At 46.1% G+C, this 25879-nt stretch overlaps 1 protein-coding gene and 1 long non-coding RNA gene across 3 annotated transcripts in view; both read right to left on the reverse strand.

The window, feature by feature from the left end:
- Nucleotides 1-5198: 5198 nt before the first annotated feature.
- The window catches only part of TPRG1 (tumor protein p63 regulated 1), a 62138-nt gene continuing 41457 nt past the window's right edge, over nucleotides 5199-25879 (reverse strand). For both annotated transcript variants that reach the window (XM_083442429.1, XM_083442430.1), the window contains exons 5-6: nucleotides 18331-18484; nucleotides 5199-6828 (exon numbers count right to left, since the gene is read on the reverse strand). In XM_083442429.1, the coding sequence (XP_083298555.1) occupies nucleotides 6634-6828; nucleotides 18331-18484 (349 nt within the window). In that variant the 3' untranslated portion in view covers nucleotides 5199-6633. The remainder of the gene's footprint in view (nucleotides 6829-18330; nucleotides 18485-25879) is intronic.
- The window catches only part of LOC310678558, a 59111-nt gene continuing 38430 nt past the window's right edge, over nucleotides 5199-25879 (reverse strand). The window contains exon 2 of the long non-coding RNA XR_014511850.1: nucleotides 5199-5577. This is a non-coding gene — a long non-coding RNA (uncharacterized lncRNA). The remainder of the gene's footprint in view (nucleotides 5578-25879) is intronic.

Genomic DNA, 25879 nt, shown 5'->3' on the forward strand with positions numbered 1-25879 from the left:
TGGCGCTGCAGGGCTAAGGCGGCTGCCCCAGAATGGCTCCATCCTTGCTGCACATTGTGGTCCTTTGCAGGAACGTGGCGTGGGCTTGCCCTCATCTCCCTGCAGGATTGCTGCCCGTGGAGTGAGCTAAGTTGCAGGCAAGGGAGCGGGGCAGAGGGTGTGCCTTTTCGTGCATTCGCATAAAAATTGTGCGATTGCAACAGGCCTCTTAAAATATGCAGGTATCTGTACACGGTTGCATCAAGTAAGTTTTTCCTGCTTTCCCCCAACTGCTAGGAAGCTTCCTTGTAAGAAGTGTGCAATAGAAAGCTGGTCATGTTAGGCACCTGGGTACTACCCCACTTTTTGCAAATGCAGCAGTTAAACTCTGGGACGCTGTTAAATCCTGGATAAAGTTAGAATCATAGAATCATAGAGTTGGAAGAGACCACAAGGGCCATCGAGTCCAACCCCCTGCCAAGCAGGAAACACCATCAGAGCACTCCTGACATATGGTTGTCAAGCCTCTGCTTAAAGACCTCCAAAGAAGGAGACTCCACCACACTCCTTGGCAGCAAATTCCACTGTCAAACAGCTCTTACTGTCAGGAAGTTCTTCCTAATGTTGAGGTGGAATCTTCTTTCTTGTAGTTTGGATCCATTGCTCCGTGTCCGCTTCTCTGGAGCAGCAGAAAACAACCTTTCTCCCTCCTCTATGTGACATCCTTTTATATATTTGAACATGGCTATCATATCACTCCTTAACCTCCTCTTCTCCAGGCTAAACATGCCCAGCTCCTTTAGCTGTTCCTCATAAGGCATCGTTTCCAGGCCTTTGACCATTTTGATTGCCCTCCTCTGGACACATTCCAGTTTGTCAGTGTCCTTCTTGAACTGTGGTGCCCAGAACTGGACACAGTACTCCAGGTGAGGTCTGACCAGAGCAGAATACAGTGGCACTATTACTTCCCTTGATCTAGATGCTATACTACTATTGATCCTATCCTGTTAAATCCAGGATAAAGTTGGTAGACAAATGTTTGTTGCGTGGCGAGACCTCTCCCCCCCCCCCCCAAGTGAAATGAGGACACTGGACACATTATTTAAGGTTAATGGGCATAAAAACGCCACAACCTTATTGATTACAGGAATTGGAAGGTATTGGCCTTAGGCATTGGCTCCTATCGACTACCCGGCATGGGGACCGGGAAGGGTTATCCACAAGCCGTGGGAGTCCTGTTGATGTATGCCAACTAGGATCCCACGGGTGTCACTGCTCGGGGGCGTGCCGGAGGCCCTCACCTCCCTAGGTTTCGGACAAGGCAACGCCCCCCGGAGTCCTCTACCGGACTACCCTTTTCATTGGGGGAAGGTGATGGCGCTTCCTTCCCCCCTTCATTTGCATAACAATTACCCCTGCCAATGCCTAACCGCCAATACCGAGGGAGTTGTGACGTTTGCTACGAGGTAGGCGAAAAAACCAAAAGGCTGGAAGTGCGCCAAGTTGGAAAAATTCCTACCAGGCCCCTTGCGACGACCAACCAGAGTCCATAGCAAGGTCAAAGCTAGCTAAGCCTAAAGGGTGGGTGGGATGGGAAAACTGGCCAGCTGGAACGGGGCAAAGAGGGCGGTCCCTGGGCGTGCCGACCTTAAATAGGCTAGGCCATGCCTCCCCTGCCCACCATTGGTGGGCCGGGTCGCAGACACACCCAAGGATTCCCTCTTCTCGCGGGGGCTAAAACCAGCCCCCGCGTGTGTGGGAGAGGGTGGCCCGCAACCCCCCCTCCTCTCGAGCTCGGAAGGGGCTTTTTCTATCCCTCCTAATACTAAAACCTCCAATGAAGGCTGAATGGTGGGAGAGTCAGAACAGAAACCAGGAAGAACTCCATCATGCGGCACATTGTTAAACTATGGAACTCCCTGCCACAGGAGGCAGTGATGACTACCAAAGGAGATAGCTTTAAATGTCGGCTTGACAAATTCATGGAGGAGAGTGCTATTCCATGGCTACTAGCCATAACAGCTGGGTTCACGCTCTCTACACTCGGAAGAAATTAAGAGAAGTATTTTCTGGCAAATTAGAGGCAGGGGAGAGTTGACTCATTCAGGTCGTGTTTCGTTTCAGGTGGCCACTGTGGGAACAGGATGCTGGACTAGAGGGACCATGGGCCTGATCCTGCTGAAGGAGCGTCTCCACCCCCATCGTTCTGCCTGGACACTGAGGTCCAGTTCCGAGGGCCTTCCGGCGGTTCCCTCATTGTGAGAAGCCAAGTTGCAGGGAACCAGGCAGAGGGCCTTCTCGGTGGTGGCACGCGCCCTGTGGAACGCCCTCCCGCCAGATGTCAAAGAGAAAAACAAGTACCAGACTTTTAGAAGACATCTGAAGGCAGCCCTGTTTAGGGAAGCTTTTAATGTTTGATGCATTACTGTATTTTAATATTTTGCTAGAAGCTGCCCAGAGTGGCAGATGAGCAGGGTATAAATAATAAATTCTTCTTCTTCTTCTTCTTCTTCTTCTTCTTCTTCTTCTTCTTCTTCTTCTCCTCCTCCTCCTCCTCCTCCTCCTCCTCCTCCTCCTCCTCCTCCTCCTCCCCTTCCTCTTCTTCTTCTTGTGTTCTCAAAGGTTGAGTAGTAGCTCAAGTCCCCAAATAGCACCGGTCCTCCGAAAGCCAGCAACAGACACTTGCATTTCTCCTAGTCTGTCTCAGACCTCTGAGCTGCCAACCTTGCTGGGTTGGCATCAGTATCTGTGGGCACTGCCAGGGTTCCTGCCCCCCAGTGAGTGACACCTGCCCCGGACTCTCTTTTTAAAAAGTCCTTACTTAGCTGCGATTCCTGCACTTGGACGATGAGTCTTGGGGCCTCTTCCAATTCTAAGATTCTATGGCCTTTTGTAGCTGCCATCTTTATTTTTGAAAAAGCCCTGTATGGATACGAGGGTTGGCTGACTTAATCACATTAGGTTTCTTGGCTGCAGAACCACAGCCCAATATTTGGAGCAGTGCAGCTTCCAAAGGATTGCTGTGTTTCAGTTCTCAAATTGTTTTCAAAAGTACAAATTAGGAAGATTTAACTTTAAATGTGAACTGAATGTAGTTTCCACCCATCTGTGAATTGATTACTTAACTCCCCACCTCCTTCATCAATAGTTTATCAAGGTTTTCACATTTTATTTAAATACCTAATGATTCCTTTTACTGTTTCCTTGCTTTGCCCTTCCCTCAAACAAATGCATGGATGCTTCCCCTGACCCCAAATTCTAAATAATTCAACCCACTCTTAATATGGTAACACAGAATATTAATGTCTTTATTGGGACCATTTTTGCGCCGCTCCTCAGCAAATAAAGGCTCCCAGAGCAGCTTACAGACTATGAAAACAAGGCAGTCTCTTCCCACGGACGTACAATAGAAAAAAGAAAAACATGGTACACAAAGGAAAAGAGACAAAGAGGGACGAGGAAAATCAAACTCAAGCAGCAATCTCTAAACAGTTGTTCTTCTAATGACCAGCTAATAATCTAGATAACACAAACATAACTGAAATAAAACAATAAGAAGAAAATAACTTCTGGTCCAGGGTTGGGGTACAGATTGAGGCACCAGGGTCACCTAGATTAGGCTGTCATGACCTGTCATTTGCTATAGGAAGTGTGTGTGTGTGTCTCATTCTTAGGATGGGGACCAGATGGTACTTTGTTGGGGACCCCATCCATCCTGCACCCATCCCCAATTCCCCAGGCGCCTTTAGCCTTCTCTGACCCCACTGCAAAGCCAATTCCATCACCTGGACAGGTGGCTGTGACCTGTCTTCCAGATGACCTCTCTTATCCCCTAGTCCAGCATCCTGTTCTCACAGTGGCCAACCCAATGTGCCAGTTTGCATTTCCTAGTGCCGAAAGTATTGCCCTGATGTGTAGAGATCTTTCCTATTCTACTTAATTCAAGAGGGTTCTGGAAGCTCCTCTGCGGGAAAGAAACAAGCAGAAGGTTCATGTTGTTTGGGTTATTCCTTCAGAGAAGATGAGTACAGTTGGCTTAAATTGGTTCTCTTCTCTCTTTCTGTCAAGGTCATGCTGGCTATAATAGTGAGGCCAGAAGCAGCCTGGATTTCTCTGTCTTTTCTATCTCTTTTATTTCTGGTGTGGTGTCCTATACATAGTATGCTTAGTGTTAAGGTCTAGTCCTTTTATAAGTTATTGTAAGATTACGTTAGGTCTGCTGCAACTGGATTTCTTATGGACAGTGCTAATCCTGAATGTAATGGATTTGTGACCATTATGTTCATTTGTCTTCAGTAGCAGTAAAGCCAACAAAGGTCCGTATAGTAAAAGCTATGGTTTTCCCAGTAGTGATGTACGGAAGTGAGAGCTGGACCATAAAGAAGGCTGATTGCCTAAGAATTGATGCTTTTGATTTATGGTGCTGGAGGAGACTCTTGAGAGTCCCATGGACTGCAAGAAGATCCAACTTCTCCAATCTGAAGGAAATCAGCCCTGAGTGCTCACTGGAAGGACAGATCCTGAAGCTGAGGCTCCAATACTTTGGCCACCTCATGAGAAGACTCCCTGGAAAAGAGCCTGGTGTTGGGAAAGATGGAGGGCACAAGGAGAAGGGGACGACAGAGGACGAGATGGTGGGACAGTGTTCTCGAAGCTACCAGCATGAGTTTGACCCAACTGTGGGGGGCAGTGGAAGACAGGAGTGCCTGGCGTGCTCTGGTCCAGGGGGTCACAAAGAGTCAGACACGACTAAACGACTAAACAACAAAGCAGTAAAGCTCAGCTGGATGAAATACAATGGCCTCTGGTCTATTTGTTGGGAATCCTCCAACATGTTCAAGTTGTTACGCTGCCAACTATACATTGGGATCTACTCTGGATCAATACTGAGTAGAACTTCACTGACAAGATGCCCATTATGGGAAACCCACAAACAAGGACTTGAGCAACTCTTTCCTTCTATGGTTTACAACAACAGTTGTTCAGCCACTCTCACTGAAATAATAGCACTTATATTGCAGCCTAGGGCACAGTCCTATGCAATTCACATTGTGCCCCAGTGGCTTAGGACTGCAGCCGCAGAGTATTCTAAGGAATCCACGTTGCCTCGTACAACAACCTTGCTGGGTAGGCTTGCCTAATCCCTAGGTTGTAGAGGTGGAAACCTGGGACTAGGCGAGGGTGGTTTTGCTTTGGCAACAGGGCCAGTTTCACCGAAATGTGCCACGGATTTTCTTTTTTCTTGTCACTGCATTTTAGATACAATGAGCTTAATACGATACGATAATCTTTTTTGTCATTGTCCCATACAGAACGGCGAATTTGAAAATCTACATCAGACATTCAGAAACCAACAAGGCTGCTATCCCAGCTATCCCAGCCTGGTTAGCCCCCTAAAAACTCTGATATCCCATAATTAAATACAATATACTCCCATAGAGACTCCTTACACTGCGTTTAAAACCAAAATCACATTTGAATAGAAACTGTTTCTCAGGCGGCTGGTCCTAGTCTTTATAACCCTGGACCTTCTTCCAGAAGGCAGAAGCTGAAAGAGATCATTTCCGGGGTGCGCACTATCCTGCGCTATCTCTGCAGCTTTCTTATGGCACCTGGAAGCATAGATTTGATCCAAGGTGGGAAGAGTGCACCCAATTATTCTCTCTGAAATTTTTACAACCCCGGACAGCATTGTTTTCCCCCTGACCATGCAGCTCCCAAACCGCACACACACAGACCATAAGTTAATGCACTCTCAACAGTACAATGGTAAAATGCCATCAGCAGGTCCTTTGAGAGATTGTTTTTCTGGAGGATTCTCTTAATGCTCATAGAATCGTAGACTGGAAAGGACCCCGAGTGCCACCTATGCAGGAATCTCAGGTAAGCATCCAGCTCAGGTGTTGAAACACCTGAGTTATCAGGAGAGAAGCTTGCAATGGGAAAAAACCAAGGAGGATCATGTTCAGATGTTCCTCAGATACCACATTCCTGCACTGAAGTGGGCTGACCTAGACGAACCCTTCCAATTCTGCAATTCTATGAACACTAGTGGAGCTGTTAGCCGCAATGACTATACTCTGCCTCAATAGCTGGAGGCAGCGATGCTTCTGAACGCCCGTTGCTGGAAACCACAGGAGGGGGGAGCATTGCTCTTGTGCTCAGCTCCTGCTTGTGGGTTTTCCCCAGGCATCTGACTGGCCCCTGTGAGAACAGGATGCTGGACTAGATGGGCCATTGTCTTGCAGGCAGCTGTCAGGCTTCTAGAGAACTGTGGCTCCTTTCAACAGGGGAGATCTTTCCACACCCTGTGGTTAAATCCTGTGTGGCCCTGAACCCTGCAAAAGGAGGTTTTGCCATTCCAGGACGGTAGCTCAGAGCAGCTGCTTTGCATCCAGAAGGTCCCTGGTCCAATCCCCAGGGTAATCCTGGGAAAAGTCTGCAACTTTGGAGAGCTGCTTCCAGCCTGAGATGATGCCCACTATGAGCTACATGGTTGGACTCAGCACACAGTTTCCTACATTATAAGGCCGGGTGGGGATGTTGCACCTCACAGCCCTTTCAATAACAGCCCCCACCCTCTTTAGCAACATTTCAAGGGGAATAAACACAACACATTCACCACAAAAGGAAAACCCCCAATTTGCAGGACGTTCAGAAGCCAAAACTCCCCCGAGCGAGGGAATAGCCCAGTTTGTTTCGGTTTCCGAGGAAAGACATCAGCCCCGTGTAGGTCTCTATGAGGAGGGGCTCATGGGCCACCTCCACCTCGGCAGTTCGGCCAGCTGTGGGATCCGTTCTTTCGGCATTCTGGACTGCTTGAACCAGCATAGCAGTGAAGGCAGAGATCTGCAGAAAGGCAGGAGAAGACTCCGATCAGGCGGGCCACATTTTTGGGGGAGCTGCTGAACAGGACAATAGACTTGTAGCCTGGTCTAGTAATAATTTATGTTGGGCCATCATGACCTTGCAGATAGAAAGAGGAGGCTTTCTCTGCACAGTGCAAACTGAGGAACTCCCTCCCACAGGAAGCCACAAATACATTCAAATGCAAATCTCCCGCACTCCTTCTACGCAAGGATGCAGAACTGCCCTGGAATTCTTGGAGGACAGGAGAAGAAGGCGCGGGGAAAGACAGCTGCATCAGTTTTGCCCGAGATTCCAGTTCTTCAGTTCTCCAAATTTCCACATCATTTTGCAAATCTTTTTTTTATAAAAAAAAAGTCCACATGAAAATTCAGCAACATTTTAGTGCAATTTTCTCCTAATGTACACATTTACATTCTGTTTTGTCCAATGCAGACATATGTATTTATTTATTTTGCAAATCTCAAATATAACACATTTTTGGATGTTACCCTCTCTAATATATACCTTTCTATGCACGCTTCACCCATATGCATTCTTGTACGCCATACTTGGCTGGCAAACTGCATTGCAAAATTCAGAGAAGTGTGAATCTTGAAGGATCTCTGTGCTTTGGTTCACACACCCTGCAAAATTAGGTCTACTTGCCTACAAGTGCCAAACCAAAACAAATTCTTACCCCATCCCCATTTCTCAAGTGTGGTTGGGAGCTAAGGATGCCCACATATTAAAAATGCCCTGACAGGAATGGCCTAAGCCAGCCAGCCACTGTGCACATTCTGTGGGTCGCTCCCATTGCAACCGAAGGAAAACAACAGCCTGCCTAGGAAACCAAGTGACGCTTGGCCGTCCGCAGCAAATAGCATTTGAAACTGAATCCCGGCCATCTCGCTGCTGAGAATACTGAGGAACCAGGAATCTCCACTTGTCCTTCAACCACCCCTCTGCCACCTCCCCAGAGAACATTTTGTCCCACACTGGAAATACGCTGCAGGCTCATGGGGTGCATGAAAAATCCTCCCCCCCCCCCCAATTCCTGCTCTGAAAGTCTCAGGAGCTTTCGGAATCTTGTGCACACGAAAGATGCTGGCTCTTTCTGCCCCCATTCAGAGATCGAGGATTAAAACCGGTCCATGGCAGTGACTTCTAACACGCCGAGGCATCCTCAGAACCCAGGGAGCACAAAAGGAGGTTGGGTTACACGCCAGGCAGACAGACAGACCCCGTGGAGAGGTGCCAAAATCTCGAGAGTAAACAGAGAGAGCAGGGCCGTCTTAAGCATATCCAGTGCCGTGGGGCAAAGCTCCCTCCAGCACACACATCCCCCCCCCCCGTTTCCCATAGTATTTTAGGGAGGGAGGCGCTGCCGGCGGGGCTGGAGGAGGCGGGCAGCGGCTGAATGGTGACTCTTCCGGTGGGGAAGAGATGGAGGTAAGGCACAGCACCTCTTGGCTCAGCTGGCCGCTCCGTGCCGTGTTGACCATGGCAGATGGAGGCTCCGGGCGTGGCGCTGCTTCAGCATGGTGTGGCGGAGGCAGGCAAGGGTGGCGAGCTGATGCCAGGAGGTGCCGCGTTCAGCCTCCACCTCTTCCCTGGCACCCCATGCCACTAGCCTCTATTTGTAAGACGGCCCTGAGCGAGAGACACAACTCGGGAAGAAATAGCTGGTGGGTGTTTGGGGGAAACAAAGCCATGTTGCTCATGATTAACCCCCTGTTGCCTCTTCACACAGGTTCACACACATCGCTTCAGAGTTCGACGTGGAGATTGCAAGCTCCTCAGTGCAAAGAACTGTATTTCTGGAACTAAGCAATTAATGGGTAGTGAGAATTGCCAGCTCAGTTCCAGGCCAGATGTGATGCTCAGATGGGGTGGGCTGAGAAATTCGATTCAGGTTCCCACTTAAAGGAGGACCTACTCCTGCTTGGCAGGGGGTTGGACTCGATGGCCCTTGTGGTCTCTTCCAACTCCATGATTCTATGATTATACTCATTTTGCACTTTCTGAAACAGTGCGGGAACCCAAACACAGCCCTCCGTGGAATCTGCACTTCTCTGAAACCCTCAATGCAGTTCTCCAATAAAGTAATTTGTGCAAAATGCATAGATACCAGAGTAAAGCGTGCACCAAAATTGCTTTGCAAAAAAATGTATATATTAGGCAAAATTGTATTCACAAATCTGTACATTAGGAGAAATCTGGAAAAAAAGTGCTAATAAATGTTCATGAGGACAAGGAAGGAAGGAAGGAAGGAAGGAAGGAAGGAAGGAAGGAAGGAAATAAGCTGCTGTGGAAATAAGGAGAACTGAAATTAAGGCTGAAAATACCGAGAAACCAAATTTGGCAGATTCACCCATCCCTCTGCTTCTAGGGCTCTGAATGTCAAGAAGCAGGTGGAAATCTGTCCCCTTCATCTCAACCTTTATCACTCCCTCCAGGCCTTAATCAGGCCCAAAATACGTTTTCATTTCATAGAATCATAGAATCCTAGAGTTGGAAGAGACCACAAGGGCCATCGAGTCCAACCCCCTGCCAAGCAGGAACCACCATCAGACCATTCCTGACATATCGTTGTCAAGCCTCTGCTTAAAGACCTCCAAAGAAGGAGACCCCACCACACTCCTTGACAGCAAATTCCACTGTCGAACAGCTCTTACTGTCAGGAAGTTCTTCCTAATGTTTAGGTGGAATCTTCTTTCTTGTAGTTTGGATCCATTGCTCCGTGTCCGCTTCTCTGGAGCAGCAGAAAACAACCTTTCTCCCTCCTCTATGTGACATCCTTTTATATATTTATGTTGAACTGTTTCTTTAAATCTAAAGGTTCATCATTGTTTCACCCAATGTGTATACCTTTAAGGGGCCAGAGCAAGGGCCAGAGTAAACTAATGAGATCCAGCCTTGCAGCTGTGAGGCATAGCAGGTGCTGCTGAGTTGCATTGATTAAGCTGTGTTGGGAATTGGCCACAGTATATAAGGAGCAGCACCTAGCTCTGCCATTTTACCCTGGGGATGGGTTGGTGGTTGGGTCGTGTTTGTTTGTAGATGTATTTGGTGTTTAAGGAGTTTTGTTTCTTATTAAAACCTTGTTTAAGTTATTTTTGAGTCCCTTCTTTTTAATGCAAGCTCTCCCCAGCAAGCTCTCTGCGCTACTATACTGCGAAAACCCAACATCTTTGGTTATGGGCCCAGCTGCTGAGTGGATGACTGCATATTTTTGGACTCTGAGAAAGGTTTGAAAACTCCTTCTCCTGTTAGCGTAGTTTTGTGGGTCTGGAAGAGTTCCAGAATGGTTGACCGGGTTACTGAAGCGGAGAGGGCTCTAGTCTTCCCACAGCTAACAGATGAGAACTATAGTTTATGGTCTTTTCGGGTGGAGGCGCTTTTGACCTCTAGAGATGTATGGACCTATGTAACTGATGACCCTCCTGACCCTGTGACTAATGCTTGGTTGAAAGGAGATGCGAAAGCCAGGGCGATAATTAATTTGGCAGTCAGCGACCAGCAGGTAGTCTATATAAGAAATAAGAAAACTGCCAAAGAAATGTGGGACAGTCTTGCAGCAGTGCATGTTAGAAAAGAGTCAGCGTCTGCATTGACGTACTTCAAGCAGTTGTACCAGACGAAGTTGCAGCCTGGTGGTGATTTGGCAGCACACTTGAGACGTCTGGAGGCAATACGCTGCGAATTAATTCGAAGGGACATGGAGATACCTGATATTCAGTATGTTTTTATCATCCTTTGTTCCCTTAATGAGGACTTTGATGGTATAGCTAGCCAGATATCTGCCGTTCCACCAGCACAATTAACGGTGGAAGGGGTAACAGCAAGATTAATGGGCGAGCTGGACAGAAGGGAGGCTTGTGCCATAAGCACTCCTATTTCCAGAAGTAATGAGGAACGCCATATGCAAACTTGTGGTGATACGACTGCATTTAAAGCTGCAAAGCGTTGTTGGTTCTGCAATAAGCAGGGACATTTTACAAAGGACTGCAGAGCCAAAAGAAAGCAAAGTACTCCCAAGACTGTTTCTGTTCGTCAGTCACGGTCGGCAGCCCAGCAGCCGACATCGTACCGTAAAGACAGAAACGAGCCGCAAGCTTTTCATGCTTGGACAACAGATTGTAAAAGACTTAAAGGTGCCAAGTGGAAGTCTTTTGTTGTAGACTCAGGAGCGTCTCAGCACGTCTGCAACGATCGAAGCTTGTTCATTTCTTTCGAAGAGGAAATTGGTAATGTACATTTAGCCAATTCACAAGTCTTGCAGTCGCTTGGCAGAGGTACTGTTAAACTTGACTCTTTAAACATTACGATAGCAAACTGCATTTACTGCCCATCAGTGGACAATTTATTATCAGTAAGGTGTTTTGCTCGTCAAGGCATAACTGTGCGTTTCTTAAATTCAATGTGTGAGTTTTTTGAGGGGAACAAACGTCTATTGTATGCCCGGGAATCTGATGGTTTATATAGACTGTATTTTCGCACCTATTCCCAATCGCCTATAAATTGCAGAGCAGCACAGTCAAGCCAGGGGTTGAGGAATGTAAGACCACATTCCGGGTGTGTCCACGAGGCGCACAGAATTCTGGGACACCTGAATTTTGCTGATGTAATTAAGACAAAGAATATTGTTAATGGCCTCAACTTAAAACCATGTAAATTCTTTATGCAATGTCTATCCTGTTGCAAAAATAAGATTAAGGTTGCACGCAAGGGTAGGTGCTCAGATAGGAAAGTAACTGAGCCATTTGAGCGTGTACATTGTGATTTAGTTGGGCCACTCCCACCATCATTAGGAGGTTCTAAGTACTGGCTTACCCTGATAGACCAGTATAGTAGATATTGTTGGACTTATGCAATAGCTGAAAAGTCCCAAGCATTTGAGAAGTACAAAGTTTTTTGCAACTGGGTAAAAACGCACTTTAACAAACCAATTAAGAACCTGTTTTCTGACCGGGGTGGGGAATTTGTTTCTGAGGATTTTGAGAAATTCCTGGAAGCGCAGGGGACTACTTATGAGTTATCTTGCCCCCGAAGTCCTTGGCAAAATGGGCTTGTTGAAGTTGTGCAGCGTGACCTGCAGGCAGGGGTTAAGACTTATCTGCATGATGCTAATCTGCCCAAAGATTTTTGGGCTGAAGCGCTCAATGCGTTTTGTTTTGTTAAAAATCGAAGTTATCATTCTGGTTTAGATGTCACCCCCTATGAGAAGCTGTTTAAAAAACGCCCTAATCTGAAATACCTACGAATTTGGGGTTCAGATGTAATTATGCATTATCCCGCTAAGCAGAAATTGGGTGAGCGTAGTGTTCAGGGAAAATTAATGGGCTACCAGCAGGGGGCGTACAGAATTTACGTCCCAGCAACTGGCAAATTTCATATTACCAGAAGCATGATACAAACTGTTAATTGGAATGGAGTTGCTGTTTTCCAAGATACTGATGGTATAAATGAAACTGAGGAAGAAGAGGAAGCAGGAGCAGCAGCAGCAGGAAATGGTGCTTCTGAATTAATGGGAGAAGACAAAAAGCCTGTTGAACCTGATAATTTGTTTGATGATTTAAAGTTACAGGCACCCGAGGGGAGGTTAGATTCTCTTGAGTTTTCTGACCGTGAGCTTAGCCTACAGGCATCTCTTCAGTCTGAAAATGATGGTTTACAACCTGAAACTAGTAGTTCACTTATTCCTATTAAGTCTGAGGAGTCTGACTCTCCTTCCGGACTGAGACGTTCAGACAGAAAGAGACAGAAGCCACAACGATTTGCAGATGAACATTTTAATACTGTGTATGCCAATAAGGCAGTTTTTGAGCCAAAAAGCTACAATGATGTTCAGAATTTACCTAAGCACCAAGCTGTAAACTGGTATAAAGCTATGGACTCTGAGATAGCTTCTTTAAAAGAGCATAACACTTGGTCTCTTGTACCTCAAACCCCAGATATGAGACTTATAGATTCAAAATGGGTTTATAGAGCTAAAATGAATGACAAAAATGAAGTTGTAAGGTACAAGGCAAGATTAGTCGCCAGAGGCTTTCAACAAATTCCAGGTGAAGATTATGATTTGTGTTATTCACCAAGTGTAAAATATGAAACAGTTAAGCTCTTGTTAAAAGATGCATCAATTTGTGGAAAAGCCCACTACACAGTGTTTCTCTGCTCTTAAGAGAGTGGTAATGTACCTTAAACATACTAAACATTATAGGTTGCAGTTTACATCAAGTGTTGACAAAGGTTTTGAAATTTTCTGCGATGCATCTCATGCAGTGGAACAAAATAATTGCAGGGGTGTGTCTGGTATGGTGTTTTGTTATAACGGTTGTCCTTTTGAATGGAAGTCCCAGACACAAACCATTATTTGTCTCTCCACAACAAAGAGTGAATTATGTGCATGCGTTCAGGCCACTCGTGATATAGAATGGTATATGCAAGTATTTGCTGACCTACAGATGCAAGTAACACTACCAGTGATAGTTTACCTTGATTCCCAGAGTGGACTTGCTATCCTATGTTCAGAAACCAATACGCAGCGCACTAGAGTCTTAAGATTACGTTTGCAGTTTGTAAAGAAACTAATTGCTGATGAAATGATTGTAATTGAATATATTCCAGGTAACAATCAAATTGCAGACATTTTTACTAAAGCACTTCCAAAGGTTACACATGAAAAACATGTACAAAGTATGCTTTATGTTTTTGTTCCACAATGATGAACCGCAGGGGAAATGTTGAACTGTTTCTTTAAATCTAAAGGTTCATCATTGTTTCACCCAATGTGTATACCTTTAAGGGGCCAGAGCAAGGGCCAGAGTAAACTAATGAGATCCAGCCTTGCAGCTGTGAGGCATAGCAGGTGCTGCTGAGTTGCATTGATTAAGCTGTGTTGGGAATTGGCCACAGTATATAAGGAGCAGCACCTAGCTCTGCCATTTTACCCTGGGGATGGGTTGGTGGTTGGGTCGTGTTTGTTTGTAGATGTATTTGGTGTTTAAGGAGTTTTGTTTCTTATTAAAACCTTGTTTAAGTTATTTTTGAGTCCCTTCTTTTTAATGCAAGCTCTCCCCAGCAAGCTCTCTGCGCTACTATACAGCGAAAACCCAACAATTTGAACATGGCTATCATATCATCCCTTAACCTCCTCTTCTCCAGGCTAAACATGCCCAGCTCCCTTAGCCGTTCCTCATAAGGCATTTCAGCTACGTTTTCTTCCGCCACAGAAGCTGGAGTGTGAATGTTTGGAGAGGTCTCTTCCCTGAGCAGCAGGAATGTCGTGGTCATTCAGTGCCACCCCCCCCCCTCGACTGAGCCAGTTGCAGCCACAGGATTCCCTGCCATGATACCACTGCAATAAAGTTGCTTATCCCAACAAGATTAGCAGGAAGAACCGATTGCAGGCATTAGGAGTGTGTGATGAAGTTGGCCAATATCCCTTGAGTGCAAAAGCAGCTCGCCCTTCTCAGATAAGCTGACATCACAGAAAAGTCACCGATTCGTCATCTGCAAATGCAAATCTTTGGAGACAGGTGTCTCCAGGCACCATCCTGAATGGAAATCGGCTTGGGGTTTTCCTTAGCCGTGCCGCCCACCAGGAAGTGATGCATACGCCTTCTTGGGAAAGGAGAGGGCACTTTGGGATCCGGGTGATGCTACCTTGCCACACCCTAAAGTCCCAAACCAAATCCCATCCTTGGTGGATGGCCGCCTCAGCGCCTGCTCATCTTGAGACAGGGCCTTTCCTGGGCTGCTCCTAGATTGAGGGGTTCCCTCTCAAGAGAGTGGACTGGCTCCCTCCTTGGTTATCCATCCACCATCAGGCTGAGACCTTCCTGCCCAGACAGGCCTTTGGAGACTAAAGTGCAGAAGATGTTGATTGCTGGGCTGACAAATTGGAATTTAATTGCTGGTTCCAAATGTGTTCTATTGTATTTTAACTTGTTTCTTCTTATTACTCCTTGTATAGTGATACCTCGGGTTACATACGCTTCAGGTTACAGACTCCGCTAACCCAGAAATAGTGCTTCAGGTTAAGAACCTTGCTTCAGGATGAGAATAGAAGTCGTGCTCTGGCAGTGCGGCAGCAGCAGGAGGCCCCATTAGCTAAAGTGGTGCTTCAGGTTAAGAACAGTTTCAGCTTAAGTACGGACCTCCGGAACGAAATAAGAACCATATTTTTTGCTCTATAAGACGTACGAGACCACAAGACGCACCTAGTTTTTGGAGGAGGAAAGCAAGAAAAAAAATATTCTGAATCTCAGAAGCCAGAACAGCAAGAGGGATCGCTGCGCAGTGAAAGCAGCAATCCCTCTTGCTGTTCTGACTTCTGTGATAGCTGCACAGCCTGCATTTGCTCCATAAGACGCACACACATTTCCCCTTACTATTTAGGAGGGGTAAAGTGAGTCTTATAGAGCAAAAAATACGGTACTTAACCTGAGATACCACTGTATAATGTTTCAAAAAAATTCTGTGTTGCCTTGAATCCCAACTTGGGAGAAAGCCATGTCCCGTTCCTGGGGAGATGCCGTTGTGGGCTGGGAGCAAGCCCTCCCCTGCACCATTGAATGGTCCTCGGCCATGTCACCCTTAGGCCGTCCAATCTGAACAGTCTGGGGGCAAGGCGCAGGCTATTTAAACTGCCCATGGCTGAGGACTCGCCCCTGTTTTTCTCCCTGCTTGGCCAGTTATCCCTCCCTCCCTCCCTTAGGTTAGGCTCTTTTATCTCCTGACCTTGCTATGGACCTCGGTTGGTCACCTTGGTCGTCCAAGGGGCCTGGTAGGAATTTTTCCACTTGGCAAATTGGCACCGGCCATTTGGTTTTTCTGCCTACCCTGTAGCAAATCATCACAACTTTGTAAGGTTTGGCGGTTAGGCCTTCGAGTATTAGGTTGAAGGGGAGGGGAGGTAGTGGCCATTACCCACCCCTCCGAATTCAAGGGTATTGTGTTAAAGGAATTGGGGGGGCGTGGTCTCCGTCCGAAGCCCCAGACGGGGGGCTAGGGCCATGGCACGACCCCTAGCAGTGACCCTGGGGGAGTCCCTAGTTGATGTGCATCAGCAGGACTCCCCCTACTGGTGGTTAACCCTTTCAAGACTCCTGCAGATAGACAGGAGTCAGATATAGTTGTGTGGTTTCCAGTGCCTAAGCCAATACCACTCAATAAAGTGGTGGCCTTTTTCGCCTTTTAACCAAAGATACTGTTTCAGGTGTATTTATTTCATTTTCCAGGAAGGTTTGGGACCTTGCCACGCAAACACGGGATAAAAATGCATTAAACAGAAATACTAATAATTTATTCTCCCCTCCTTCACCACCCGCTTTTCCTGCAGTGAAGCTCTAAGTGGCTACAGCAAATCCTAGCTGGAAACCTGGTCTAAACCCCATTTTTAAAAGGGGGCAATAAAATCTAACCAGAATGGACTATTACAGGACAAGCCTAGCTAGTAGCAGCTTATGAAGCCAAAATGTCTAGGCTGGGCTTAAACTTCAAGTACCTGCATCTGTTTGCTTCTGCTCAGTCTCCAAGGTCTCTGCTGCCCTGGCAGATTGTGTTATTTGCCTGCATGCTTTCTGGCGGGCTGCCCTATTGTGACCACATTTTGCTGCTGTAAAATCTAAAAGGTGGTGTTTTGTGTCTTCGTGCCTCACGTGCTGGTCCCTTTCCACCGGAGGTACATCTCTGCCTGTGTTTTCTGCTGCAAGTATTTGGGATTGCTGAAAAGTGATTGCACCTGGAGTCCTACAAATGAAAGGTTCGGGGCTGGAGAGGCGACCTGAGAAGTCCGACCCACCTGCGGTTTCACCCCTTGCTCTCCCCAAGATGATCTCAGAGCCCGCAAACTCCCTCCCTCCTTGCCCTCGGAGTTTGTGGGATTCCTAGCAGCTCCTTCATCTCTTGAAGCGTGAAGGGTTCCATTCTTGCCAAATCGGATGTTTTCCTGAAACCACTTGGGCGAGAAATCCACCCCGTCTCGTTGAAGGAAAATAAAACCTCTTTTCTCTCCTTTTCCTTGCGCCCACGAGGGGAGGGGCGGCGGTTTGAAAAAGGGACAACTTCCCAACGCTCCCCAAAGCTGGATTAAAGCACTCGGAGGCGAAGGAGCGTCCCTTTGAACAAGCCACTCCGAACTCCCTCTCTCACTCTGTTTTCCACAGGGGGATCCGATTACTGACATCCTTACGAGCGTGCAGATGGGGAGATAATTCTGGGAGGAGAAAATATTGTTTCTGACCTGAGCGTGTGTGGTTTCAAATCGATGGCTAGGGAGCTTGTATTTCATGCTGCAGAGAGAGGGGGGCATATGCCACTCATTTCCTGTTTACATTAAGGCACCAGGAATCCATTATTGAATGATCTCAGTTTCATGCCACGACATTTATCTGATGCCCACTGTGCCTACTGCAACCGCCCGCACATCCCTCCTGCATTTCTCCATTTGCCGATGGGATGGTCAGCGGTTCGAATCCCCATGATGGGGTGAGCTCCCGTTGCTCGGTCCCTGCTCCTGCCAAGCTAGCAGTTCGAAAGCACGTCAAAGTGCAAGTAGATAAATAGGTACCACTCAGGCGGGAAGGTAAACGGCGTTTCCGTGCGCTGCTCTGGTTCGCCAGAAGCGGCTTAGTCATGCTGGCCACATGACCCGGAAGCTGTACGCCGGCTCCCTCGGCCAATAAAGCGAGATGAGCGCCACAGCCCCAGAGTCGGCCACGACTGGACCTAATGGTCAGGGGTCCCTTTACCTTTACCAATCCTCAGAGCTTAATTTTTAAGAAAAGCAGTCCGCGGAAGCTGCAAATGGGAGTGGGGAATGGGTGCGTGGGGAGAGGGGCTTAACCAGCCGTTTCCCCACTCAGAATTGCCTTTCTCCAAGCTGCTCTCAAGAGAGAGGTTGGTATCAAGATGAGCTGCAAGGGAACTCTCTGTTATTTTTTTTTATTGTTACTGTTAACATTGGGATGTCCACTTTGGAAGTTACTGGATTATACCCTCGGTATGTCGGGGAATACAGTAGTACCTCAGGTTAAGTACTTAATTTGTTCTGGAGGTCCGTTCTTAACCTGAAACTGTTCTTAACCTGAAACACCACTTTAGCTAATGGGGCCTCCCGCTGCCACCGCTGCACCATTTCTGTTCTCATCCTGAAGCAAAGTTCTTAACCCGAGGTAATATTTCTGGGTTAGTGGAGTCTGTAACCTGAAGTGTACGTAACCTGAAGCGTATGTAACCCGAGGTACCACTGTATTCTGAAGAGGAAGGCTGGGGAATGCAGCAGCAGGCAGATCAGATCAGTTCAGAAGAGGAAGAAGAGGGTTGTCTGTTTGTGTTGGCAACATGATGCTGTAATAAAAAGGACTGTAAAACTATCAACGGCTCGTTGATTCTGATCAGTGAGCTGCCGAAGGGAGAGGGGGGGGGAATCCCCTGCCTGACACAGCATTACTATTAGCCCAATCCATTTTTTGTGCCCTCTTGACCCATTGCGCCCACCTGGCAGATGGTGATAAACCTCTGGTTGATGTTCTTCACGGGATGCTCTGTGAAGGTCGTGTAAGGCATGTCGGTGGAGAAGGGGTTCCAGCGCGCCAGGAGAGAAGGCTCTCGCTGTTTGTCCCAGAAGATCCTCAGGCCTTCTCCCTCCCTCCTGGAAAGCAAAACATTTGGACAAGTGAGGAGGTGCCGTCTTTTTCGGCAGACAGATCAAGGAGGGCAATTTGTTTGCTTCTTTCATTTATGTACCACCTTTATTTCCCAAGGATCTCAAACTGCTGTACATGGTTGTTCTCTACCCACAATTCACCCTCAAAACAATCTTGTGGATTAGGCTAAGAGGTGGTAACTGGCCCAAGGTCACCCAGTGAGCTTTGTGGCTTGTTTGGGGATTCAAACCCTGATCCCCCAGGTCCTAGTCCAATGCTCTAACCATTGTGCCACAATGGCTTTCTTGTTTCATAGAATGAGGCCTGGAGAACGCTAGAGGAGGCACAAGCATCATATGGTTGTATAATTGGGACCCTGAAGGTCCTCTAGTCCAACCCCCTTCAATGCAGGAATCGCAGCTGAAGCATCCACCAGGGCCAGGGCCTTCTCAACACTGGCTCCGGCCTGGTGGAACGCTCTGTCTCATGAGACCAGGGCCCTGCGGGATCTGATTTCTTTCCGCAGGGCCTGTAAGACAGAGTTGTTCCACCTGGCCTTCGGCTTGGAATCAATTTGATCCCCTTCCCCTCTTTCCTATTTCCTTTCTCCTTCTGTGATGGAACTCCTACTTGGGGACTTCCCTGGTTCCCTGGTTTTTTTTCTGGCCCACGTAGGACCAGTCTGGATAGTTGGCGTTGGTGAAGACTTGACGTTTTCATCCCCCAAAAAGTTTTTGATTTGAGTTTCCACTGAAATGAGGCTGCATTTTGATGTTTTAATGTTGTATTTTAATCTCGTTTTTAAAGTTGTGTTTCAATCAATTGTTTTTATATCTGGTGTTAGCCACCCTGAGCCCGGTCTTGGCTGGGGATGGAGGTGTATAAATAAAAATAATAAAAATTATTATTATTATTATTATTATTATCCATGACAGATGGCCATCCAACCTCTGCTGAAAAACGTTTGGTGAATGAGAGTCCACCACTTCTCGTGGGAGACTGTTCCACAGCTCTTACTATCAGAAAGTTCTTCCTGGTGTTTAGTCGTAATCTCCTTTCTTGCAACTCGAAGCCATTGGTTTGGGATCTACCCTCTGGAGCCGCAGAAAACAGAGGTCGAATGGCCACCTGTCCTGTTCATGACCGGCAGAATCAGAGACCAGGGAGAAGAGACGGTGAAGGAAGATTGGAAGAAATTTAAAGATTATTTACAGAAATATTATAAGATAACGAATGTTTGATGACATCAGATTGATATAAATGGTTATTAGTAAAAAAGTAAATGGAAAAAGATCTAACAGTTTTAGATATAAGGAAAAGTAATTATATATCATGCATTAAGATGACTATAAAATGAAATTAGGACAGAAGGAAAGAATTTGCGGACAGAATATATGATTTGGAATACAGAGAAGGGAGGTCTGGGGAAGTTGGGGAAATAAGATAATGAAAAGAATATAAGGAGATAGAAATTGGTTTTTAATTTTTTTATTTTCTTTTTATGTTTTATCGTTTTGTGTTTGTGTGTTGTAGTGTTTCTTTGTTAGGTTTTCTTGTGGATCTGTTCTTGTTTGCTGTTCTGTGTTTTTTGTAAAACCAAATAAAAAATTAAAAAAAAAAACAACGAATGGCCACCTGTCCATGATTTGTTAGCTGAGATTCCTGCATTGCAGCGGGTTGGACTAGATGACCCTTGTGGGTCCCTTCCAGTTCTACCATTCTATGAGGCTGAGAAGGGTGGGAAACAGAAGCATTTTGAGTTGTGAGTGTTTTTGGGGGTGGCTACAGGAACACACCAATTTAAAGGAACTAGACTCAACTGTTTATGATTCTCTCTGTGTGTGCATTGTGGGGGGGTTGCTTTTTTTTAAAAAAAAGTATTTGTAGGTACACTGAAACTAATGCTACTTTTTATTTTTCTTAAGTAAAAGAGACAGATTAGATGTTTAGAAAAAAAATATGGGGGGGGGGGACAACAGGTTTCCCATTTCAGATATAATTACTGTAAAACCTCCCAAACACCTCTGCTGTGGGTGCCAAAACTCTGGCTTGGGTTTGTATTGTCTGAGAAATGAGCTAAATAAACCTCTATTTTGCTCCCTCCCTGAGCCGATCCCACAAGCAGGGGCTCTTTGACGGCTTCCAAGTTCTGGAACACCAAAAGCAAAAAGCGTCTCGGAGACAAAACGTTTCCCAAGTCCCGGGTTGTTGTTTTTTCCCCCCATTCAGAAAGCACCTGGCTCAGAACATAAGTGAAAAAACGAAAACAAAGCACAGATCTCGTCTCCTGCCTCTTTGCCAATTTCCGATATTTAGTATTTTGATATTCAAGCTCCACCTCTGATTTTCTATCTAGCTAAAGAACATAAAAAGAGCCTTCTGGTCAATAGCCCATCTAGTCCAACATCCTGTTTCTCACAGTTGCCCTTTCTGGGAAACCCACAAACACAGTACAGACTCAAGAGCAATTCTTCCCTCCTGTGGTTTCCGGAAACTTCTAGCCAGAGGAATCATTGCCCCTGACCAATTCTAGGTGGCCTCAAGAGAAGTCTACTATCATAGAATCATAGAATAGAATCATAGAGTTGGAAGAGACCACAAGGGCCATCGAGTCCAACCCCCTGCCAAGCAGGAAACACCATCAGAGCACTCCTGACATATGGTTGTCAAGCCTCTGCTTAAAGACCTCCAAAGAAGGAGACTCCACCACACTCCTTGGCAGCAAATTCCACTGTCGAACAGCTCTTACTGTCAGGAAGTTCTTCCTAATGTTTAGGTGGAATCTTCCTTCTTGTAGTTTGGATCCATTCCTTCGTGCCCGCTTCTCTGGAGCAGCAGAAAACAACCTTTCTCCCTCCTCTATGTGACATCCTTTTATATATTTGAACATGGCTATCATATCACCCCTTAGCCTCCTCTTCTCCAGGCTAAACATGCCCATCAATATCAAGGGAAATAATAGTACTGCTCTATTATGGACTTCTGTGTCCAGTTCTGGGTACCACAATTTAAGAAGGATGTTGACAAGTTGGAAGGTGTGCAGAGGAGGGTGACCAAGATGATCAAGGGTCTGGAAACCAAGCTGTATGAGGGACAGTTGAGGGAATGCTTAGCCTGGAAAAGAGGAGACTGAGAGGAGATGTGATAGCCATCTTCCTATATCTCAAGGGCTGTCCCATGGAAGATCTTCTCTGCTGCTGCTCCAGAGGGTAGGAGCCAAACCGATGGATTCAAATGAGAAGAAAAGAGATTCAGACGAACCCTTAGGAAGAATGACTGATGGCAAGAGATGTTCAACAGCAGAACAACCTCCAAGGTTCTCCTTCCTTGGAGGTTTCCAAGCAGAGGTCAGATGGTCATCTGTCATAGATGCTAGGGAACAGGACACTGAGAGGAGATGTGATAACCATCTTCAAAGATCAAAAGGGTTGTCACATGGAAGATGGAGCAAGCTTGCTTTCTGCTGCTCCAGAGGATAGGGCCCAATCCAATGGATTCCAGTTACAAGAAAAGGAGATTCTGACTAAATTTCAAGAGCTGTTCCACAGCGGTCTCCCTCTGGAGCTTGTAGACTCTCCTTCCTTGGAGGTTTTTAAGCAGAGGTTGGTTGTCCATCTGTCATGGGTGCTTTAGCTGAGATTCCTGCTTAGCCAACTCTACAATTCTAGGTGAAATATACTCGGAGTCGAGAGTGGATTTCATGCTCTTTATTCAGCTCATAGTGGTGAGGAGGAATGGAAGTTCCCCCAGAATGTCTGCTTTATATACATTATTTACACAATGGGCCCCACGTGACTGGCTAATTCCGGGATTCTCCTGTAGGCCAATCAGGCTGCGGATTCACTTCTACCTGGAGCTGGATTGGGTGGCTCCTGTGGACCAATCAGACTGCTGCATTCTGGATCCTATTTGTTCTAGGACCAATCAGACTGCTGCATTCTGAATCCTACTGTTCTAGGACCAATCAGACTGCTGCATTTTGGATCCTATTCAACTCAGTACACAAGACTAGGATTCTAGGATTCAGTTATTCTATTTTTCTATGAAATGGTCAGGGAGGGAGGAGGGAGAGGGGAATCAATTCTATGGTTTAGTGGTTAAATCGAAAATCAAAATGTCATCACCAGAGCAATGAATTCACCACGAGCCCATTCCCTTCTCTCTTCAGATATTGCCCTTTCCAGTCTTTCCCCCAAGTTCCCCCTATTGTCCTTTTTTGCAAGCACATTTCTTCCCTCACCCAGAGCTACAGAGGAGCACCCATTCCGATGACTAAAGCAGCACAGCGGTGGCTCCCATCCTCTTTGTCTGGCTGAGCCTCTCCTCCCTGCAAACCTCAGAGAGGGAATTAAAAGGGTAGCCCCAGGCGGCACGCCAAGATTTACGAGGAAATGCAGACACGAATTCTTGCTCCGCAGGCTGGGCGTGGAAGCACAGCAAGGGGGAAAGTGTGTGTGGGGGGGGGGAACACAAACATGCAGGAAGAACCGGTGGCCCAAACCCTTTCCTCCGTCAAAACCCACAAAGGCTTCTCTCCCCAGCAATGCAGAACGCTGCAGCCTCCATGTTTGTTTATGTTAGCGACCCAAAGGAAGTGAAAAGTTGGCACCTCGGAGGGCAAGTGGGCACTGGTGGGTTTTGCTGACTGCATGACATCAGGGGAAATTTCTTTCTTCCTCCCATAATGACAAGTCAGTCCCCCGAGAGGTTGGCACGGAGTCAGACAAAACCAAATTTTTGTGTTGTTGTTTTTTTCAGAGAGCGCTTACAATTCTATCCACGGGCCTGAGCTGCTCCAAAACCCAAAAAGCAGCTGCTGCCTTTATGAGCTACTGAGTCGCATGGCGCACGACCAAAAAACCTTCCAAAAGGCTTTGGGCTCCACCAAGTTAACTATCTGCTGTCCAGCCTGTGCTGTGGGCTGGGGGGGGGGGGGGGAGACAGAGGCTCCAGGGCACACATGGCTGAACCCTTTGAACCGATGATCTGGAAGGAACACCAGAGGCAATGGCAGTGGAGAGGATGTCAAGGGGGGCCAGGAAGACTCAAAGGCAAAGAAACATTTAAACATTTCAGCATAGCATAGAATATATATATATATATATATATATATATATATATATATATATACACAACCGAAAACAGTATCCATGCCATGCCCCTCTTCAAGAGCAATGGCTATTCTTCTACAGTTCTCCAGGACATATTGTTGTGAGCAGAGATTTCCAACGTGGGCAAATATGGAAGATCAGAAAAGAGAAAGGCTTCTTTGTGCTAATGAGGAGAGGAGAATTTGTTTGACTCGAATTAGATAAAGGTAAAGGGACCCCTGACCATTAGGTCCAGTTGTGTCCGACTCTGGGGTTGTGGCGCTCATCTCGCTTTACTGGGTGAGGGAGCCGGCGTACAGCTTCCGGGTCATGTGGCCAGCATGACTAAGCCGCTTCTGGCAAACCAGAGCAGCGCACAGAAATGCCGTTTACCTTCCCGCCGGAGTGGTACCTATTTGTCTACTTGCACTTTGACGTGCTTTCGAACTGCTAGGTTGGCAGGAGCAGGGACCAAGAAATGGGAGCTCACCCCGTCGCGGGGATTCGAACTGCCGACCTTCTGATCGGCAAGTCTTAGACTCTGTGGTTTAGACCAATTGACTTGAATTAGACCTAATATAAATGAGATTACCTGGAAAAAGCAAACTCACACCTCTCATCGAGTTTGTATAACAACTTAAGGAATGTATATAAAGGGCTCGTTTATCATTATATTGGGGAAATTATTTGTCTTCATGTGTAGCTGCATTGTTTTATATTTTCTGGACACCCCATGATCATTTTATAAAGTAGTTGTGTTCTAGGTTATAAATCAAGCAGTGCTAGGAATTCTCCACTCCACCCCCCCCTCCGGCAAAGTGTATTTCTTTTTTTTTTTTTATAAATTTTTTTATTGCGTTTCTTTCCATAATTTTATAGGTTTATAAACAAATAAAGTAGTTACAAGAAACAAATTTTCTCTTTTTTAACAACAAAAACAAAATAAAACTTGGACTTCCCCACCCCTTCCGATTCTGCGTTCTTTGCATTAACAATGTCAGCATTTTGTTACCTTATTTCATACCTTGTTGTAACTTTCGAATGTTATGTATCCAAATACAATATATTATATCTCAATTTCAATACCTTTAAAATAAACATAACATATTCAATTTAAATTGTCTCCTTTTCTCTTTTGTCACTAATTTTACCATTTACTTAATCATATTCGCAGAAGCTTAACGTTTCCTAATCATGCACTTTCTTAGGATTCATACAGCTTATAATATTTTTTCAGATAATCTTTAAATTTTCCCCAGTCCTCCTCAATTGTTTCTTTATCCAAATCTCGGATTCTGCCGGTCAGTTCAGCTATCTCCATGTAGTCCATCAACTGCGTCTGCCAGTCCTCCAGCGTGGGCAAATCTTGTGTCTTCCAACTCTTTGCAATGAGTATTCTTGCTGCTGTGCTAGCGTACATAAACAAAGTTCTATCTTTCTTTGACATTTTCTGGTCCACCATGCCCAACAGGAAGGCCTCTGGTTTCTTAGGAAAGGTATACCTAAATACCTTTTTCAATTCATTATAAATCATTTCCCAGAAGGCCTTCACTTTTGGGCAGGTCCACCAGAGATGGAAGAAAGTCCCCTCTGCTTCCTTACACTTCCAACATTTGTTGTCAGACAGGTGATGCATCTTGGCTAGCCTGACTGGGGTCATGTACCACCGGTATATCATTTTCATAATGTTTTCCTTCAAGGCACTAGATGCCGTGAATTTCATTCCGGTGTTCCATAACCTTTCCCAGTCTTCAAACATAATATTATGTCCAACATCCTGTGCCCATTTTATCATAGCAGATTTAACTGTCTCATCCTGTGTGTTCCACATAAGCAGCAAGTTATACATTCTAGATAAAATCTTGGTCTTTGGTTCTAACAATTCTGTCTCTAGTTTCGATTTCCCCTCCTGGAAACCAACCTTTTTATCCATTTTAAAAACCTCTTGAATTTGAGCATAATGTAACCAATCTCGCACCTTGTTTTTTAATTTGTCCTGGCTCTGCAACTTCCAACCGTCTCCAATTTTTTCAATTAATTCCCAATATTTCGGCCAATAGGCCTCCATATTGGGTCTTTTTCGAGCTTTGGCCTCCACCGGTGATAGCCACCTCGGTGTTTTACTCTCTAATAAGTCTTTATATTTCATCCAGACTGCAAAAATCGCTTTTCTGACAATATGGCTTTTAAACAATTTGTGAACTTTAACCTTGTCATACCATAGATATGCATGCCAACCAAATGCATTATCAAAACCTTCCAGATCTAGGACGTCGGTGTTTTCTAGCAAAAACCAATCTTTCAGCCAGC

This window comes from Podarcis tiliguerta, assembly GCF_965153285.1.
Source record: "Podarcis tiliguerta genome assembly, chromosome: 5".
Classification (NCBI taxonomy): domain Eukaryota; kingdom Metazoa; phylum Chordata; class Lepidosauria; order Squamata; family Lacertidae; genus Podarcis; species Podarcis tiliguerta.